Source organism: Nomascus leucogenys, chromosome 2 (assembly GCF_006542625.1).
Source record: "Nomascus leucogenys isolate Asia chromosome 2, Asia_NLE_v1, whole genome shotgun sequence".
In the NCBI taxonomy this organism is placed as follows: Eukaryota; Metazoa; Chordata; class Mammalia; order Primates; family Hylobatidae; genus Nomascus; species Nomascus leucogenys.
This window is the reverse complement of record NC_044382.1, coordinates 44,096,469-44,116,604: the sequence shown is the minus strand read 5'-3', so window position 1 is coordinate 44,116,604 and position 20,136 is coordinate 44,096,469. Positions and strand designations below refer to the sequence as shown.

General features: G+C 50.6%; 1 protein-coding gene across 7 annotated transcripts in view; it reads left to right on the top strand.

Annotated features, from left to right (window-relative positions):
- Positions 1–5,051, top strand: part of JADE2 (jade family PHD finger 2) — a 57,930-nt gene extending 52,879 nt beyond the window's left edge. For 5 of the 7 annotated variants that reach the window (XM_030829022.1, XM_030829029.1, XM_030829015.1 and 2 more), the window contains one exon: positions 334–5,051. In XM_030829022.1, coding sequence (XP_030684882.1) covers positions 334–1,166 — 833 coding nt within the window. In that variant the 3' untranslated portion in view covers positions 1,167–5,051. The remainder of the gene's footprint in view (positions 1–333) is intronic. The other 2 variants (XM_030829010.1, XM_030829001.1) reach the window with 1 other exon arrangement.
- Positions 5,052–20,136: the final 15,085 nt, after the last annotated feature.

Sequence of the window (20,136 nt, the reverse complement as noted above, 5' to 3'; positions counted from 1 at the left end):
GGGTATAAGTAGTCCCTACTCTTTGGTGGTGTATAGGAGAGAAGGGTATAAGTAGTGTATATAGTAGTGTATAAGGGTGTAAGTAGTGTATATAGTAGTGTGTAAGGGTATAAGTAGTGTATAAGGGTGGCGTATGTGGAGAGAAGGGTATAAGTAGTCCCTATTCTTTGGCAGGAGGGATGGACAAAACAAGATAGCTCACCTGGGTCTGGCACAGGGGGACAGAGAGAAGACGACGCATGGTGGTGTGCTGGGAGCGTCAGCGGGCTTCCTGAAAGGGTGGGACAGGACACACGTCTGCTGGCGTCTCACTTGCCTTCTCTCTCCCCTCAGCAGGCCTGTCCACCTCATTCCCCATCGATGGCACCTTCTTCAACAGCTGGCTGGCACAGTCGGTGCAGATCACAGCAGAGAACATGGCCATGAGCGAGTGGCCGCTGAACAATGGGCACCGTGAGGACCCTGCTCCAGGGCTGCTGTCAGAGGAGCTGCTGCAGGACGAGGAGACACTGCTCAGCTTCATGCGGGACCCCTCGCTGCGACCTGGTGACCCTGCTAGGAAGGCCCGAGGCCGCACCCGCCTGCCTGCCAAGAAGAAACCACCACCACCACCACCACCACCACCGCAGGATGGGCCTGGTTCACGGACGACTCCAGACAAAGCCCCCAAGAAGACCTGGGGCCAGGATGCAGGCAGCGGCAAGGGGGGTCAAGGGCCACCTACCAGGAAGCCACCACGTCGGACGTCTTCTCACTTGCCGTCCAGCCCTGCAGCTGGGGACTGTCCCATCCTAGCCGCCCCTGAAAGCCCCCCACCACTGGCCCCTGAGACCCTGGATGAGGCAGCCTCAATAGCTGCTGACTCAGATGTCCAAGTGCCTGGCCCTGCAGCGAGCCCTAAGCCTTTGGGCCGGCTTCGGCCACCCCGTGAGAGCAAGGCAACCCGGAGATTGCCGGGTGCCAGGCCTGATGCTGGGATGGGACCACCTTCAGCTGTGGCTGAGAGGCCCAAGGTCAGCCTGCATTTTGACACTGAGACTGATGGCTACTTCTCTGATGGGGAGATGAGCGACTCAGATGTAGAGGCTGAGGACGGTGGGGTGCAGCGGGGTCCCCGGGAGGCAGGGGCAGAGGAGGTGGTCCGCATGGGCGTACTGGCCTCCTAACTCACCCCCTTCCCTGTGCCGGGCTCTGCCCTGGTCCCCCCACAAGGCCTCAGCCCAGTCACAACTGCCATTTCCAGTCTCTGCTGAGTGTCCCAGACCCTCGAGGCTGCCACTCCGTCGTGGTTTTATTTTTAATATAGAGAGAGTTTTGAATTCTACACTGTTGTCTTTCCTCTGTGCTGGCCTAGGACATTAGGATTCCTTCCACCGCTCCGGCCGCCAGGACCCTGCCAGGTCCCGTGCACCATCCCTGCCCTGCCCGCGTGGTATTGCTGGGCTCCTGGCTAGATACAAGCAAGGTGGAGAAGAGCTCAGGACTCCAGCCCGCTGCCACTGGGTGACACAGACTGTCGTTTGGGCATTATTTCATGGCAGATGGGCCAGTCCAGGGCCTACCCCGCCTTGTCCCCAGATCCCACTGGGGTCCATCTGGGGGGGTCCTGCTGCACTCCACCGATCCCCAAGGAAGTATAATAAACGATACTCAGCCAGAGTCTACTCACTGTCACAAGCACAACGAGTTTATATGAGAAAGCACTGAGGGGGTGCAGAGGGCCCGGTGGTTCCAGGGGAACCGAAAGCTGTTCCTGATCAGCCTGTATCATCTGAGGCCTGCCTGCCCACCCTGCCACCCTCCCCTCCCTTGCTGCTCTGCCCCTGCCAGTGCCCAGCCCAGCGGCTCTGGGAAGGGGTTCCCAGAATCCCTCCTGAGCTGTGTCATTTACTCAGGGGACTCCCAAACAGCCAGCTGCCAGTGCAGGTGGAGGGCTGTAGGGGAGGGCCAGTGCCCAGACAGGGTCTTGGGGCTCAGACCAGCCCACTGTAGAGAATCACTCTGGGGCTCCAACTTCCTTCCTTCCTTCGGGGCCAGTCTCGGCCGAAGTCTGGTCACTCTCAGACAGAGCTGACCAGACCAGACCGTTTGCCTTTTCAAGTTTCCTAGTCCTGCTAAGAGATGAGCTTCTTCCGTGGTTTCCTTTTGGAAACTCCTCCTTCCAACAAGCAGTGGGATCCCGGGGCCCAGGGCGGGCCGATGTTGGCCGCTGGGGCTGTTGTAAGTCTTGCTGGATGTTCCCCTGTTCCTGAGCCTTAACCCCTCGCCCAGCCATCCCCCCTGTCCTGCCTTCCCCACCCCACCCTTAGGTCCCAGGTAGTTGCTCTGAAGAGTTTCAGTAGAGTGGCCCCAGGGTGATAGCTCAGGGAACAACAAAAAAGGAATTCCGTGAAAATTTTTTTTTCTTTGATGAATTACTCCTGGGTCACTTCCGCCACTGGTAAAGCCAGAACTTCTCCAACAAGAACCTTTTAAAAAGTCCAGTGAATCAGTCGAATCATTCTGTGGATGCCAAAGAATATTTTGACCATAATACAGCACAGCCTGGACCTGACAACTTGTCACTTGGACTTTTTTTAAATGGAGTTCTTTAGCAACAAAGTATAGAAACATGTTCATTGCACACACCCAAGGAGAAGAGCTCAAGTGCTTGGAAGAAGATGCTTTGCTGCTGCTGAAGTGTACCTGGGTGTTAGATTTCAGATCCTGGGCTGAGCCCACTGTGAGCTTTCCTAAACTCTGAGACTCACAGAGGGGAAAGATACTGATGGTGAAACCAGCATGGAAAACGTCTTTACCATGTGGTTCCCTCCTCCCCAAATACATAAAGCAAATAAGCAGGATGGGGAACAGCTTGACCTTCATCCACCCCTAACTCCAAAACTATCAAGGTACGACAGTGGCATTGTCATCGACACTCAATTTCATGTGAATTTTAGCAAAACAGGAAACAAAGATAATGACTCAGTTCAGAGGATCGGACAAATGTGTCTAGTCCGGGTGGACTCGGAGGGAGTGGGGTGGGCTTCAAGAATTCTGGGCGTTGGGATGGCATGAGCTACCCCGTAGAGTTTAGTCTGCCTGCCCGCCTTGGTAGTAGTGACCAGTCAGTGTCAGCATCAGTGTCCCAACCCCAGTCTCTGTTTACTGCCTTTGGACAGAACTTCTTCCTTCCCCATGCTTTGGGTCACCTCGGGCTGCAACCCTGTCTGTGCCAGATTGCCCGGTCTGACCCTGCAGGAAGCAAAGAGGTGAGCTTAAAGAACAACCAAACTCTGCCAGGGGTCCCGGAAAGCCCAGGGTCCAGCAGTCTCAGCACTCGACCCCTTGCCCCTTCACACCATTCTGGGGCAGGGGCTGGGCCTCCCTGGTGGCAGGGGTGGGTGGAGAATTAGGGAGAGGGTGCAACGAGTCTGGCCCCTTGCCTCGGGCTGGCTGGTGTTCTTCCAAGAGGCTCTGCTCACATTGTTGGCCTCTGGATTCTGGCCCTTCTTCATTGGCTATTGCTTTGGACTGGACTGTCGCTGAGCCTGTGTCCTGCAGAACCCAGATGTCTGTTAGACTGGCTGGCTGCTGGGAGGGGAGGGGGTTGGCCTTTCACTTGGGGGGCCCTTTCACTTCCAGGCCACGCCGTGGAGCAGTCTTCTCCAGGCAGCTGTCTCCACCTCCAGGATGTCCACCAGGCTGCAAGGAGAAGGATGCCAGCCACCCATCCTTCCCCAGTTCCCAGCCTTTCCCCTGTTAGTCACAGCCTCTTCTCTCTTTTTCCGGTCTACTGTTCCCAGTGTAGAGGGCTTTGCTGCCCGAGACTGAGGCAGGTTCCTTCTCCAGGCCAGAGGTGGAGGTGGATCTTTCTCTCGACCACGTCTGCCTACACACACTGCTCCTCCGCAGGGAGGGAGAAGCGGCTCTGTAACTCATTCTGGCTATCGTCCCCCTTCTCACTGACCTGACCACCCACCACCTCCTTCCGCCTCATCACATGACAAAGGATAATGTGCAAGAAAAGTATTTTTATGTATCATAAATGTATTTTGAAACAAATGGGAAGAAGAAAGGTAGAAGGGTTTATTTTATTAAATGAGCCTGACTTAGTGACAGTGTGTGAGCATTTGCAATGTAAGGGCCTCAGCTTCCTTGGAGAAGCCACCCCAGGTTTCCAGACATAGATGTTGAATTGTTTGTGGGGGGTGTGCCAGGCCACATCTCGTGTGTCCGCATGCTGGCACGCCTGTGTGTACTGTGTATGGGCGCACCGTGGGACTAGCTGGGACAATTCCTAGAGATTCAACTGCCCAATTCTAACCAACATTGGCAGCAGCTGAACTTGGCATTTCGTTGCTAACTGCCAGATGTGGCCAACCTCTGTCCATTCACAAACCACTGAAAAATGATCTGGATTTCTGTAGCAAGGCCCTTGGGGAGGGCACTCTCCCATGCCCTTGGCCTCGCTGGCCACATTGGCCAATGAGCCAGGGCTGGAATCTGAGACCTTTGGTTGTTCTTTAAGGCACCTCCTGCCACTTTCTCCCTCAGAGGCACAAACACTTTGTGTTCCATGTCAGTTTGAGGGGACGGTGGGGGTATGATATGAATGTCACAGGAGGAGACACCTTCTGTCTTTGTTTCAAAGAAAGAGATGTGCCATTTGTTAATATACAAGAGAAATATTGAAAATATATTGAAAAGAGCAATTTTAAATTATTTTTGGCTTATGTTGCAATATTTATTTTCTTGTATTAGAAAAGATTCCTTTGTAGAGAAAAAATGTATTTTTCATTAACGCAAAGACCGATTTCTCCTTTTTGTACATCGTCCATGTGCGCAACCCTTAACGAGCAATAGAATGTATGGTCGCCGGGGTGTGGCCAATGCCTGCTGTGCCCTGCATGATTCTGTGTTGCCGCTGCTGCATAGTTCCCAGCCCCATCCTGTCCTGCTCACTCATGGGGGCTTCCAGACCCCGGCCCCACCAGGGCTTGTGTCATAGGGAGCCCTTTGCACTCCTCGTGTGTTGGCAAACGCAGTTAATAAAGCAATGTTTTCTGTGCTGGCTGGTGTGAGGCTCCACTGCATTTGGATGGGGTGGGGAACCCTGGGAGTCCTACACACACACCCGACAATGGGCTCAGCAAAACCACAGGGTCCCTGAGTTTTCCAAGGGATCTGCTGCCACCTCCTAAGGAATCATAATAAAGACGTTCAGTGCACACCAAGAGCTATAATTTCAGAGCATTATTTATATTTTTCATTGTTGTTATTATTATTTTTTGAGGCAGGGTTTCACTCTGTCACCAAGGCTGCAATCTTGATTCACTGCAGCCTCGACATCCCGGGCTCAAGCTATCTTCCCACCTCAGCCTCCCGAGTAGCTGGGACTACAGGTGCATGCCACCATGCCCGGCTGATTTTGGCAAATTTTGTAGAGACAGGGTTTTCCCATGTTGCCCAGGCTGGTCTCAAACTCCTGTGGGCCCAAGTGATACGTCTTCCTCGGCCTCCTGAAGTCCTGGGACTACAGGCGTAAGCTGCCACACCTAGCCTCAGGGTAGTATTTCGTTTGATATTCAATATGTTCCCCTGGAATTGAGAGGACGAGGGATGCACCCAAAGTCGAAGATGTGCTAAGAGGTGAAGCTCTGCATCCAAGGCAGAACTGCTGCACTCCCCACCCACCACAACCACCTGCCTGGGACCATAGGAAAGTTTGGAAGGAGCCTCCAGGGAGTGTCCCTAGGTCGGTGAAGATTTTTGCTTGAGTTTGCTTTTCATTCATGATTTTCTGAGCACCTACCCCGAGCGAGGCTCTGAAAAGAGTGTGGGGAATGTAGCTGCTGTCCTTGCTTGGGGTGGCTCACACAGGCAGTGAGGGAACTGGGAGTTTTCATGGAGGCCTGGGCTGGTCTAGGTGTGAGGGGGTTCAGGAAGGGTTTCTCTGAGGAAGTGACACCATTAATTCATTGATTCACTGATTCATTCAACAAGTAGTCTTGACGGACACTGCACTGCCAGTGTGCTGGGTTGTATACTGTGCATGTCACCAGGCCCCTGTCCCCCTAGAACCTCCAGGCAATGGAGACTTAATGAAAAAATAGTTGCTAGTCCAAGGGAAGCTGGGTCGGAGAAAGGGATGATGGGCCTTCCTCATAGAAGGCTTGGCCTATGCAAAGATGGATCAAGCTGTATCAGGGGAGGGTCTTGAACCTTCTCTGAGGGCTCAGAGCAAGGCTGCGAGGGACAGAGGTTACATTAAGACACAAAGAATCTTAGCTTCTGGGGCCACTGACTTAGTTGTTTGCCACAGAGAATTGACTCATTTCCTCTCCAGAGCAGTAGACGGTAGGTTCCCAAGGGTGCCTCCAGATCCAATGTTCTGAGTCCACAATGCACAAGGTATTGGAAGTAAATTTGGGGTGGAGTGTGTATGTGCCCCAAATGCCTGTGGAGGGAGGTCTCCCTGTTAGGGCACCCGGGAACCTGGACAAACAGGCTGTGGCAGGAAATCAGCCCTGGGGCTGAGGGGGTATCTGGGTGGCCAGCCCACCTGGCCATGGTAAGAGACTGTCAGCCCCATGGCCCAGCTGCCCTGGACTTGGCACCACAGCCTCTCCCTCCTCCTGCAGCCAGCCCAAAGCAGGACCACAGTGATCCAGAAGAATGACTCAGGCTTGCCCCTCACTCTGAAACCACACCTGTGTCGGCTGGGCGAGGTGGCTCATACCTATAATCCCAGCACTTTGGGAGGCCAAGGTGGGTGGATCATTTGAGGTCAGGAGTTTGAGACCACCCTGGCCAACCTGGTGAAACCTCATCTCTACTAAAAACACAAAAAATTAGCCGGGTGTGGGGATGCACACCTGTAATCCCAGCTACAGGGACTAAAGGGAGGTTGAGGCAGGAGAATCGCTTGAACCCGGGAGGCAGAGGTTGCAGTGAGCCAAGATCATGCCACTGCACTCCAGCCTGGGAGACAGCACAAGACTCTATCTTTAAAAAAAAAAACAAAAATAAAAACAAACAAAATAAATAAATAAAACCACACCTGTGAACCTAACCCAGCTGATAAATGTAGGGCAGGGGGATTCAGGGTACATGTTGGTCTATTCTTTAGAAATATAGTGCAAGTCACATTTGTAATTCTAGTAGCCCCATTTTTAAAAAGTGAAAAACAGGGCCAGGTATGGTGGCTAATGCCTGTAATCCCAGCACTTCGGGAGGCCGAGGCAGGAGGATTGCTTGAGCCCAGGAGTTCGAGACCAGCCTGGACAACATGGCAAGACCCCATCTCTGCAAAAAAAACTTTTTTAGTTGGCTGGGCATGGTGGCGCACACTTTTAGTCCTAGGTACTCGGGTGGCTGAGGTGCTTGAGCTTGGGAGGTCGAGGCTGCAGTGAGCCATGATAGCACCACTACACTATAGCCTGGGCGACAGAGTGAGACTGTTTCAAAAAACAAACAAACAAAAACAGATAAAGTGAATTTTAATCATATATTTTATTTAAGCCATTACATCCAAATGTCTTTAAACATGTAATCAATGTAAAATAACTATTAATGAGAGATTTTGCATTCTTTTCACATTCCAGGGTGTATTTTACACTTACAGCACATCTCAATTCAGACTAGCCACATTTCAAGTGCTCAAAGCCACATATGGCTAGTAGCTACCTTATTGGGCAGCAGAGCCCTAGAGACCCTCAGCCTTCCCTTGAGTTGCCCAGGAGTCATCCAGGCTCCTATGGAGTGAGAGACAGATAGCCATGAGGAACCCCTGACCCCCTTCCCCAAGGGAAAGCAGGAAACTGAGGACCAGGCCTGGCCCTGCATTCCCAGCCCTGGTCCCTCTGGGACCCTCTCTGCACCAGCCTACATGGCTGCTTGAGGGCAGGAGTCTCACATTTGATTAGCACTCCTAGGCTTCTCCCCTAGAGCTGGCTGTCCCTGCCCACTGAGAGCCCCTGAGCACAGGACTGGAAGAGGATGGCACTGACCTGGTCGCAGCCCCCTCATGGTGGGCCAGTCCTCTTGCAACCAGGACTCACAGCTGATGGCACAGGGATCTGATGGGAGGCTGGGGGTGGTCTTGGGGACTACCTTTCTTTTTGTTTTTGTTTTTGTTTTTTTGAGACGGAGTCTCACTGTTGGCCAGCCTGGAGTGCAGTGGCGCGATCCCTCCTCACTATAACCTCTGCCTCCCGGGATCAAGCGATTCTCCTGCTTCAGCCTCCCAAGTAGCTGGGACTACAGGCACTCGCCACCACGTCCGGCTCATTTTTTGTATTTTTAGTAGAAACGGGGTTTCACCATGCTGGCCAGGCTGGTCTTGATCTCCTGACCTTGTGATCTGTCTGCCTCGGCCTCCCAAAGTGCTGGGATTACAGGCGTGAGCCACAGCACCCAGCCTAGGGGACCACCTTTCATTCATGCAGATATTGAGATATTGATTCAGCACTTACTGAGCATCTGCTGCAGGGCCCTGAGGACACTGTGGGGACAACATGCCCCTTCCAGAGACCAGGCCAGAGTAGGAGACAGACTTCAAGTAGATAATCACAAATCAGTGTGCAGTGACACACTGAGACTGTGCTGCTAGTGAGAGAGTATTAATCTGTGGGGTGAGGAAGGTCTCCATTGCCCTCTCTGAATTCCCTTAGTCGCTCCAAGCTCCTGCAAGGTAGGGTCTGGGGCGCCCCCTGCTGCCCGCTAGGCCCTAGCCCTGGCAACTCCCACCACGGGTCGCAAGGCCCACAGGGCCAGGGCCAACCCCGCACTTCCAGGTTGCAGAGCTCCAGCCTCCCCCTCCTCTGTCCCTGCTGAGGCTCCTGCACCCCAGCACCTCCTGCTGCATGCCCCCTTGCCAGCCAGGGCAGAGAAGAGTCTTCTCTATCAGGCTTCAGTGACAGGGTGGTTGTTAAGGGACGAGGCGCCTCTTGGGAGAATAAACCATTGGCTGAGGTCCGCTGGGTGCCCAGTCCCAGGTTGGATGGGTGGCCAAGGAGACCCAGACCCTGCCAAAGAAAGGAAGGAAGTTCACAGCAGAGTGGAGAAAGAGAGCACTTGGTGCTTCTAGAGCTGGCCTCAGTCCTCCTTGCAGCCTCCGACTGTGTTCAGAACGGCCAGAGGAGGCAGCAAAGGCGCCTTTTCTTGGAGATGAAAGCTTCAGGACTCACACAGGTGCCTCTGACCCCACAGAGGCGCCTCTGGCCTATGCTGGAAATGCGGGTATCTCCAAGTCGCCTTGCAACTACCCTGTCTCAAAAAAAAAAGAAAGAAAAAAAAAAAAGAAAATTAAAATTAAAATAATGAATAAAAAAGAGGAGGGCTGGGCACGGTGGCTCACGCCTGTAATCCCAGCACTTTGGGAGGCCGAGGCAAGCAGATCACAAGGTCAAGAGTTCGAGACCAGCCTGGCCAACATGGTGAAACTCCGTCTCCACTAAAAATACAAAAATCAGCCGGGCATGGTGGCAGGCACCTGTAATCCCAGCTACTCAGGAGGCTGAGGCAGGAGAATCCCTTGAACCCAGGAAGCAGAGGTTGCAGTGAGCCGAGATGGTGCCATTACACTCCAGCCTGGGTGACAGAGCAAGACTCCATCTCAAAAAAAAAAGGAGATTGGCCAGGAGTGGTGACTCATGTCTGTAATACCAGTGCTTTAGTACGCTGAATCGGGAAGATCGCTTGAGCACATGAGTTCAGGCCCAGCCTGAGCAACATAGTGAGACCTCATCTCTACTAAAAAAAAAAAAAAAGAGAGAGAGAGAGACAGGGTCTCACTCTTTGAGATAGGGTCTCACTCTGCTGCCTAGGCTATAGCACAGTGGTGTGATCACAGCTCACTGTAGCCTTCAACTCCTGGGCTCAAGTAACCCTCCCACGTCAGCCCTCGGTCTCTCAAAGCTCTGGGATTACAGGCATGAACCCCCACACCTGCCTGAAGAAAATTTTTTTAAAGAGATAATAAAATATGGACTTCCGGGCAGACTTTTGGGTTCAGATGGACTCCCTGCCAAGAGTCAAAGCGAGGGAAGAAAGGATGGGGGTTCAGTCAAGCAGGTGGCTTAAGGGCAAGCTCACCATAGCAGAGTGTTGCTTGGTCCCCAGTACTCCAAGCCAGGCCTGAGCTCAGAAGCATCTTCACCAGCCCATTCTGAGGAAACGTGGGTAGGGATACAGGGTCCCCAGTTGCTGGCTGGAGAGATTTTCAGTGGGTAGGAGGGAGGCTGTCAGATTTAGCAAATAAAAATATAGGGCATGTAGTTACATTCAAATTTCAGAGAGTAGTTCCTCAGTACATTTTCCAAATATTGCATCCTGTATTTTCCCTGGCATTCCTGGTGGGAAGCCTCAGGTCTCTCTTTCCACTGTGTTCCAGGCAGGGGGCTGAGGCAGGGGCATGGTTTTCCATGTTTTATACACTGTGGCAAATCCTAAACTATCCCAACAACCCCAACATGGTCACACCTACAGTGTGAGAGCAATGGAAAATGGGCTGCAGCCAGTGACCCAGGACACAGCTGGGCCTGTCTTAACTCAGCCACAGCCTCCCTTATACCTGACATTCCAGTCCAATGATGAACAGAAGCTCCACAGTGTCCTTGAAGGACCTCTGCTCCCCAGAGCTCACAAGCCCATTTATTTGCTGTCTCAGCTCAACATCTAAAGAGTTCAGATTGGTGGGAGCACTGTTCACAATAGCCAAGAGGTAGGAGCAACCTAAATATCCATTGACAGATGAATGGATAAAGAAAATGTATACACATACAATGGAATATTATTCAGCCTTAAAAAAGAAGGAAATCCTGTCCTGTGCTACAGCATGGATGAACCTGCAGGAAATTATGCTAAGCAAAATAAGCCAGTCACCAAAAGACAAATGCTGTATGATTCCACTTATAGGAGGTACTTAGAGTAGTCAAAATCATAGAGCAGAAAGTAGAAAGGTAGTTGCCAGCGGCTGGGGGGAGGAGGAAGAGAATTGATTAGGAGGCACAGAGTCAGGACGGGAGGGTGGTTCCAGGGCTCTGCTGCCCATCAGTGGCATGTGGTTGACAATATTGTACTTTACACTTGGAAATTGTTGGGAGGGTGAATTTATTTTTTCATTTTTGAGACAGGGTGTCACTCTGTCACCCAGGCTGGAGTACAGTGGCACGATCTTGGTTTACTGCAACCTCTGCCCACCCCCAGGCTCAAGCGTTCCTCCCACCTCAGCCTCCCGAATAGCTAGGACCACAGTCACACACTACCACGCCCAGCTGTTTTGTTTTGTTTTGTTTGGTTTGGTTTTGTTTTGTTTAGTAGAGCCAGAGTCTCGCCATGTTGCTCAAGCTGGTTTCAAACCCCTGAGCTCAAGGAATCCCAAAGTGCTGGATTACACGTACCTGGCCTGGGAGAGTGAATTTTGTGTTTTTTGGGGTTTTTGTTTTGCTGCAGTTTGAGAAAAAAATAATGCTGTAGAAAAAAAAAAAAACTGCTACGTTTAATACCACCCAACTGCTTTGTTGCAGCAAACACAATGTAAAGCAAAAGAAACCATTTTATTTTACTTTTGGGGATTTTTTTTTTTTTTAAGATAGTTTCACTCTGTCACCCAGGCTAGAGTGCAGTGGCATGATCTTGGCTCACTGTAACCTCCACCTCCTGGGTGCAAGCAATTCTTGTGCCTCAGCGCCCCAAGGAGCTGGCATTATGGCACTCACAACCAGCTAATTTTTGTATTTTTAGTAGAGACGGGGTTTCACCATATTGGCCAGGCTGGTCTCAAACTCCTGGCCTCAAGTGATCCACCGGCCTCAGCCTCCCAAATTGCTGGGATTACAGGCGCGAGCCACCGCGCCCAGCCATCAAAAGAAACCATTTTAAAACAGTTTTTTTAAAAAAGAGTTCATGTTAGGCCTCTGCTTTTCCTAGAGCACCATCTGCGACTCCCCTAACTCCCCCAACTCAAACTCAAACTCTAAGTTCTTTTGAAATTATAATCAACTCCCTTCACTAAAAGGCTTTTTGCACACTGCTCTAGGAAATTACGGCTGACCCAGGAGCGAGAAGTCTTCTCTCTGCCACTGACTTGATGGACCCAGCTACTTGGGAGATACTTCTGCATCTGTACAATGGGAGAAGAGGTTGGGGGATATCTGTGACCTCTGAAGTCCATCTCCTGTGGGGAGGGGCGGTGGTCAGAGGGCAAGGGAAAGCTTTCCAGTGTTACTGGATGGAAGGTCTTGACTGTGAGTTGTCCAGGTTCTTACACATTGAACGAAGAATTGAACAAAACACACAAAGAAATAAAAGAACAAAGCAATGAAAGAAGCAATGAAAGCGATTTACTGAAGTGGAAGTACACTCCACAGAGTGGGAGCAGGCTCGAGCAAGCAGCTCCAGAGCCCCATTGTAATGTTCTTTAGGGTTTTTATTAAGTTAAAAGAATTTGGTGGCTGGTGGATTAGAGCTCACGCCTGTAATCCCAGCACTTTGGGAGGCCCAGGCGGGTGGATCATTTGAGGCCACGAGTTCGAGACCAGTCTGGCCAACATGGTAAAACCCAGTCTCTACTAAAAAAAAAAGAAAGAAAGAAAGAAAAAATTAGTTGAGCATGGTGGTGTGCCTGTGGTCCCAGCTACTCTGGAGGCTGAGATGAGAGGATTGCTTGAACCCAGGAGGCAGAGTTTGCAGTGAGCGGAGATCAAGCCACTGCAATCTAGCCTGGGTGATAGGACAAGATTCCGTCTCAAAAACAAAAAGAGAATTTGGTAACACTCCTAGGTGCCCTTTAGAGGCCTCCAGTTGGTTACACCCTATGACAGATTGGCCAGCAATTAATCAGAGGCTGAAGTGGATACTTGGCCCGTGGTCAATCAGAGGCTGAAATGGAAATTTCTGTCTTGTTATCACAGGAGTGAGGATGTGGCCTGTATGCTGCCTAATCTTGCCTAGAAGTGGCTGCACATGTTGTTCTTTTGCTTCTGCCTTGACCCTTGGTGACCCTAATCCCTATTCTCCTGTCTCACCAGGGCCCTTTAACTTGAGGCCAGCTGGGTGAGGTGGGGCTAGCTGGCAGACGGGGCTGGGTGAGCCTCCGGACAAGACTTGGGCAGAGGAGAGAAGGAAGAAGCTTTATCCACTCAGCTTGTCACCTTTGCACAATCAGAACACCATTGTGGCGGCTGACTCATCTGTCTCCAGGTAAGGGTGCCATTAGCAGCACAGGATTAGTCATGGGCGTGGTCATGGGGTGAGATGTCAGGTCAGGCTGAGATAGTGACAGGGTGAGGCATGGAGCAGGGCCTAGAGGCACTGGAAGAGAAGAGGAGGCATCCCTCCTCAGGCTTGGAAGGGGGCCTAGGCCTCCCTGGTAGGGATGGAGGCCTCTGTCTTTGGGATAATGGGTTGCCTCAGAAATTTTTTGCTTTTTATTTTTGTATTTTGTATTTAGTGGGTGATCCCCCTTATTCTTCCCTCCATTCTCAAACTCCTGACCTCAGGCCATCCGCCCACCTCAGCCTCCCAAAGTGCTGGGATTACAGGCGTGAGCCACCGCTGCCGGCCACTTCCCTCCATTCTCAATGAACATTAAGCAACATGTGGCCATTCAAGTCTAGAGAATTTATCCATGAATCCACCACGAAAGAGGAAGCCACTAGAAATGGAATTTTGTTGTCCTTGGGGTAATGGAAAATTATTGACCTGCATTCTGGCCCTTAGTTTCCTCATTTGTTAATAAGGATGAGAGTTCCTGCTGGGCCCACCATGCAGGTGGCTGAGAGGCTCAAAGCGGACATGGGTATGAAGTAGACAAAATGAGGAGCCACAAAAGGTGTTAGAGGAGGGCAGGACACAGTGGTACAGGAGAGCACTCACAGACTTGCTGACTGACCAGAGGCAAGGAGGCCAGAGGGATTTGTTTACCAACTCTCACTTCTCGGATTCTGAGCCAGTAAGCCCTGTTTGTTTACAAGTTTTCACGGGCCTCCCTAAGCCCAACGGTGGTCTGGGGTCAGTTCCACTCTAGGGACTGGCCAGGTGCAGCCCCTAGATTGGGGCTGGTTGCAAACAGCTGATGGTGAGAGAAGCCGCTTCAGTCACATATCTGACAGTCAGCTGCCTGGGCCAAAAAACCATGCAGCTCCCCAGCCTTGTGGTTACTCAGGCCCCTTGTCAGCTCTGTGATCATCCTGCACACTTGAAACCTTGTAACCCGAGAGGCTAGAGATAGTTGAATAGGACATCCCTCCTGTGCCCTCACCTCACCCCTTTTGCAAAAAAGGAACATTCCTTTGCTAGGGATTGAATGTTGTGATTAACATGAAACTCAGAAGAACAGCCAAGGGTTTGCAGAAGCCAAGAGGGAAAAGTGACTCAGCAAAATAAACTTTCACCTGTGGATACTCTGAACTGCTATTTTGGGACTCTGGGAGCCTGCCTGGTTCAAGTATCTGTTGCTTGGTATCAAAGCATTGCTCCCTAAATGCCAGCTGGAATATTCATGCCCATTCCTTACTGAAGTAGCATCCTAGGAGGCTTGGGAGGGAGGTCTGATGGATGGGCCTTATCTCTGCCACATCCAGGTAAGAGTCACAAGTGAAGCCTGGGCAACCTGGCGAAACCCCATCTCTACAAAAAGATACAAAAGTTAGCTGGGTGTGGTGGCGTGCATCTGTAGTCCCAGCTACTCAGGAAGCTGAGGTGGGAGGATTGCCTGAGTCCAGGAGGCTGCAGTGAGCTGTGATTGATCATACCACTGTACCCCAGCATGGGTGGCAGAGTGAGACCCTGTCTCAAAAAAAAAAAAAAGAGTCTCAAGTGAGCCAATGTCACAGGAGAAGTAGACATGCCCCTATAGAGGCATCGGGAATCAGAGGGGACTCTCAAGAAGAGGGTAAATCTTAGGGACTCCTCTCCCCTCCAGGAATACTTCCATCCAGTCAAGAAAGGTCATGGGATTGGCACTAACTTGCCCTGTCAATTTTAACTCCTTCATGGCCCTCATCGGAAAAGCCTCATGTGGTTTGTAGGACCTCTGAGTTTGGAAAGAGTGAGAGAGCTCATTTCATCCAATCACTATCCCATGGAGTTCCCCTCTCTAGGAGAGACTGTTTGAATTCCAACAACAGCCCATCATTTGAAAGGCAACCCACAGCTGTGTTAAAAAGGTCTTTCTTAAATTCAATTGTAATGTCTCTTTGACACCTGACATTTCTATTCACAGATCCTCTTGAGTCCTGGAGTCATAGATGAAGTCCAATTCACTTTCACTGGGCAGTCTTTGGACTATTTCATGACAGTTAAGCTACTCTGCCCACTTGATTTTTCAAGTTCAGTACTTTCCTAGGGGATTAAAACACAGGGTATTCTCCCTCCTCCATCCATTACACTTCTGCTTAATGGATGAAATCACCATACTGCTTCACTGTTCAGGCAAAGACAGTCCCAGGTCAGAGGTTTTTTTTGTTTTGCTTTATGTTTTTTTGAGACAGGGTCTTGCTTTGTTGCCCAGGCTGGAGTGAACTGGCATGATCATGGGTCACTGCAGCCTCTACCTCTCAGGCTCAAGTAATCCTCCTGCCTCAGCCTCCTCAGTAGCTGGGACCACAGGTGTGCATCACTATGCCCAGCCTTTTTTTTTTTTTTTTTTTTTTTTTGGTAGCGGTGAAGTCTTGCTATGTTGCCCAGGCTGGTCTTGAACTTCTGGCTTCAAGTTTTCCCCCAACTTTGGCCTCCCAAAGTGCTGGGGTTACATGTGTGAGCCACTGCACCCAGCCTTCTTCTTTTTCTTTCTTTCTTTTTTTTTTTTTTTTAAGACTGAGTCTTGCTCTGTCACCCAGGCTGGAGAGCAATGGCGTGATCTCAGCTCACTGCAACCTCCACTTCCCAGGTTCAAGCCATTCTCCTGCCTCAGCCTCCCAAGTAGCTGGGACTACAGGCATGTGACACCATGCCCAGCTAATTTTTGTATTTTTAATAGAAACGGGGTCTCACCATGTTGGCCAGGCTGGTCTTGAACTCCTCACCTCAAGTGATCCGCCCGCCTCAGCCTCCCAGAGTGCTGGGATTACAGGCGTGAGCCACTGTGCCTGGCCACCTTCTTTTTTTTTTTTTTTTTTTTTTTTTTTTGAGACTGATCTCACTCTGTTGTCCAGGCTGGAGTGCAGTGGTGCAATCATAACTCACCACAGCCTTGATCTCATGGACTTGAGCGATCCTGCTGCCTCAGCCTCCCAAAGTGCTGGGAATACGGGCATGAACCACTGCACCTGGTGGAGGTCAGAGTGTCAGAGAAGTGTCAGAGAGGGGAGGGGTGCTGTCTCGGCTCCCCGCTCCTAGCTGTCTCTACAGTGAGTCCCCATCTCCACCCCCAGGGCCCAGCCAGGCTTTTTGTGCGTAGGCAGCAGTGCCTGCTGTTTCAACAGCTTCATCTTGTGTTTAATCTTCCCCATCATCAGTACCACACATTTTGGTACACATGCTCAACAGTCATTTTGGCATTTTGAGGACACATGTCTGTCCAGATGGTCTCAACTTCAAATAGTCTGTCCTGATCTGATGGCCCCATGAGCAGACTATCCTGGGGGTTCACTGGCTTCTACCTTGGCTTGGAAAACATGGCCATATGTCATAAAATTGTTGGTGTTGGAATTGGTGTTAGATAGTTCAGGCCTCATGCTCTGTGGTCTTACCCTCCACTCTCACCTCCTTCTAGGACACTCTCCACGTGACACCTCTTCAGGCACTGAGCTCTACCAGCTCCCAAATCACTGTGTGCTCTTTCCTGCCTCCACACCTTTGTCTTTGCTGGTCTCTCTGCTTGGAATGTCCCCTCTTGCCCCTTCTCCACTAAACCAGTTTGTACCCCGAGATTCAGCTCTGGTGCCCCCTTTCTATAAACCTCCTCCATAATGTGTGGAAACCTTCTCCTTTTGCCTTCCATTCTGTCTTGGGCAGATCTCTGCACATTTTCTTTATGCCATGCCAGCCGCCAGCAGGCAGGTGTTCAGGAAGTGCCTGCTGAGTGGCTGACTAAAAGGCAGGCAGGCAGGCAGACAGAAAGTGAGACCGAGCACCCAAGCCAGAATCTAACACTTCAGCACAATTGGTTAAGTCCCTGCTGATAACCAATCATTTCCCTTATGTAAGGCTTTGTGTGTGAGAGAAAGAGAAAAGAGACAATCTTGTGAGTAGGGACCTTGCCCCTTATTTTGTCCAGTCCAGCACTGTCATAAGGAGTAGGCAAAAAGGCCACCCAGTCCCAGGTCATCAGAAGGGTCAAGATATCATTTTTCCAAGGAGGAAGGCAGACTGAGTAAATCCAAGAGGGGCTCCACTGCCACCCAACTGCCAGAGGATTCAAGGGACTCATGATTCTGAGCCTGGCCCTAAATAGAAGTTGGGGTGGGAAAAAACTCAGAGTGTTCTCTAAATAGCTTCATGCCCTTGCCATCTGCTGCCAGGCAGTCAGGAAAGAAATCATTACATGGTTTCCTTCAGTAACTGTAAGAGTTGTGTTCTCATACAATGGAGCCCCCAGTCACAAACAAGCTCCCACCTACTTTTCCTCTCTGGGACCCAGAACGGGGCTAGAGCTCACCTGTTCTGTCCATCACCCAAAGAGGGGCTCCTGGACTCTTAGTTCTCAAAACTGAAGTCCCTGGAATGGAAGAAAGTCAACTTGCTTCTCTCCAGACTGCAATCAATCTGGTTTGGTTTCTGATTAGTAAATCAAGAGGTGGATCTAGTGACTTCAACTCAAACCCAGGGGCTTGGAGAGAACCCCAAGAATGATGCTGTTACTTTGTAATGTTTACATCTCTCCAGCTTCTGAGATGTTACTAATCGCACATGAAACAAGACTACAATACCATCAACTTTTGCATTGAATTCCTTTTTTTTTTGAGACAGAGTCTCACTCTGTCACCCAGGCTGGAGTGCAGTGGTGCAGTCTCGGCTCACTGCAAGCTCCTCCTCCCGGGTTCACACCATTCTCCTGCCTCAGCCTCTCTGAGTAGCTGGGACTACAGGCGCCTGCCACTACGCCCGGCTAATTTTTTTGTATTTTTAGTAGAGACGGGGTTTCACCATGTTAGCCAGGATGGTCTCAATCTCCTGACCTCGTGATCCACCCGCCTCGGCCTCCCAAAGTGCTGGGATTACAGGCGCGAGCCACTGCACCCGGCCTAAATTCCTTTTAACTCAAAAAACCAGGGAACAGGCTGGGCATGGTGGCTCACGCCTGTAATCCCAGCACTCTGGGAGGCTGAGGCAGGTGGATCACTTGAGGTCAGAAGTTTGAGACCAGCTTGGCCAACATAGTGAAACCCCGTCTCTACTAAAAAAAAAAAAAAATTCAAAAATTAGCCGGTTGTGGTGGTGCATGCCTGCAGTCCCAGCTACTTGGGAGGCTGAGGCACAAGAATTGCTTGGACCCAGGATGCAGCAAGCCAAGGTTGCACCACTGCACTCCAGCCTAGGTGACAGAGCAAGACTGTCTCAAAAAATGAATAATTAAGTTCCTTTAACTCAAGAAACCAGGGAATAGGCGGGGCACAGTGGCTCACACCTGTAATCCCAGCACTCTGGGAGGCCAAGGCAGGTAGATCACTTAAGTCAGGAGTTCAAGACCAGCCTGGCCAACAGGGCAAAACCCCGTCTCTACTAAAAATATAAAAATTAGCCAGGCATGGTGGTGTACGCCTATAGTCTCAGCTACTCAGGAGGTTGAGGCAGGAGGATCACTTGAGCCTGGGAAGCAGAGGTGCGGGGAGTCAAGATCGCAGCACTGCACCACAGCCTGGGCGACAGAGTGAGACTCTGTCTCAAAAAAACAAAAACTACACACACACACACACACACACACAAACCAGGAGAAAAAAATCTCCGTTTATGCCCCTCCCACCGTCCCCCAGCAAGTGCTTCTCTCTCTTCCATCCTTACCTAACCTCCAATGATCTTTCCCCATGACATCCATGACATGCTTTATGCAAAGTTTTTTGACTAAAGGAATCTGTTACTCATTATCCCAAACCTCTTCAATACAATCAAGCAAAAAAACTATTCAGTTTCTTTTTATAACATTATCAGCTTGTTTGTAGTAGTATATTGCCATCACTGGAGTCACAGTGACCTTAATACACATCTTAGGCCAGGTGCCATGACTCATGCTGTAATTCTAGCACTTTGGGAGGCCAAGGCAGGAGGACTGCTTGGGGCTAGGAGTTTGAAACCAGCCTGGGCAACATAGCGAGACCCTGTCTCAACAACAACAAAAATATTAACCAGATGTGGTCGTGTGTGCCTGTAGTCCCAGCTATTTAGGAGGTTGAGGTAGGCTGATCCCTTTACTCCAGGAGGTTGAGACCGCAGTTAGCTATGATTGCAGCTGCACTCCAGCCTGGGTGACAGAGAGTCTGTCTTGGAAAAAAAAAAAAAAAAAAATCTTAAATTGTTCTCCATAATGCCCCCAGAATAAAAATCCACATTCCAAGGCATGGATCAACTACTTTGTTTACTAAGTAGTTGCAAGAAAAGTATTGAGCCTTGGTGTCTAATTTTAAATAAAAGGCTTTATAAACATAGGTCTTGACTTTTGTCAATTAACTAAACCCTCAGGTGAACCCTGTATAAGGGACTCTGCAGAAATAGAGACTATTTTAGGATCTTTGTTTTGTTTTTTTTTTTTTGAGACGGAGTCTCGCTCTTTCACCCAGGCTGGAGTGCAGTGGCGTGATCTCGGCTCACTGCAGGCTCCCCCCTCCCCGGGGTTCACGCCATTCTCCTGCCTCAGCCTCCCGCGTAGCTGGGACTACAGGCGCCCGCCACCTCGCCCGGCTAGTTTTTTGTATTTTTAGTAGAGACGGGGTTTCACCGTGTTAGCCAGGATGGTCTCGATCTCCTGACCTCGTGATCCACCCGCCTCGGCCTCCCAAAGTGCTGGGATTACAGGCGTGAGCCACCGCGCCCGGCCTTGTTTTGTTTTAGAATCTTTGTTTTTAATCAACAGGCTACTAAACTTTTGTCCCCACCTTTCAATTAGGAGGATGGTGGTCACCACCCAGAGGGCTTCATTTCCATTGTTTCCTAGGAATTTTCCCTATTCCCAACAAAGTGCCTTTCAACTCTGCTGGGAGCTGTGACACCTACATT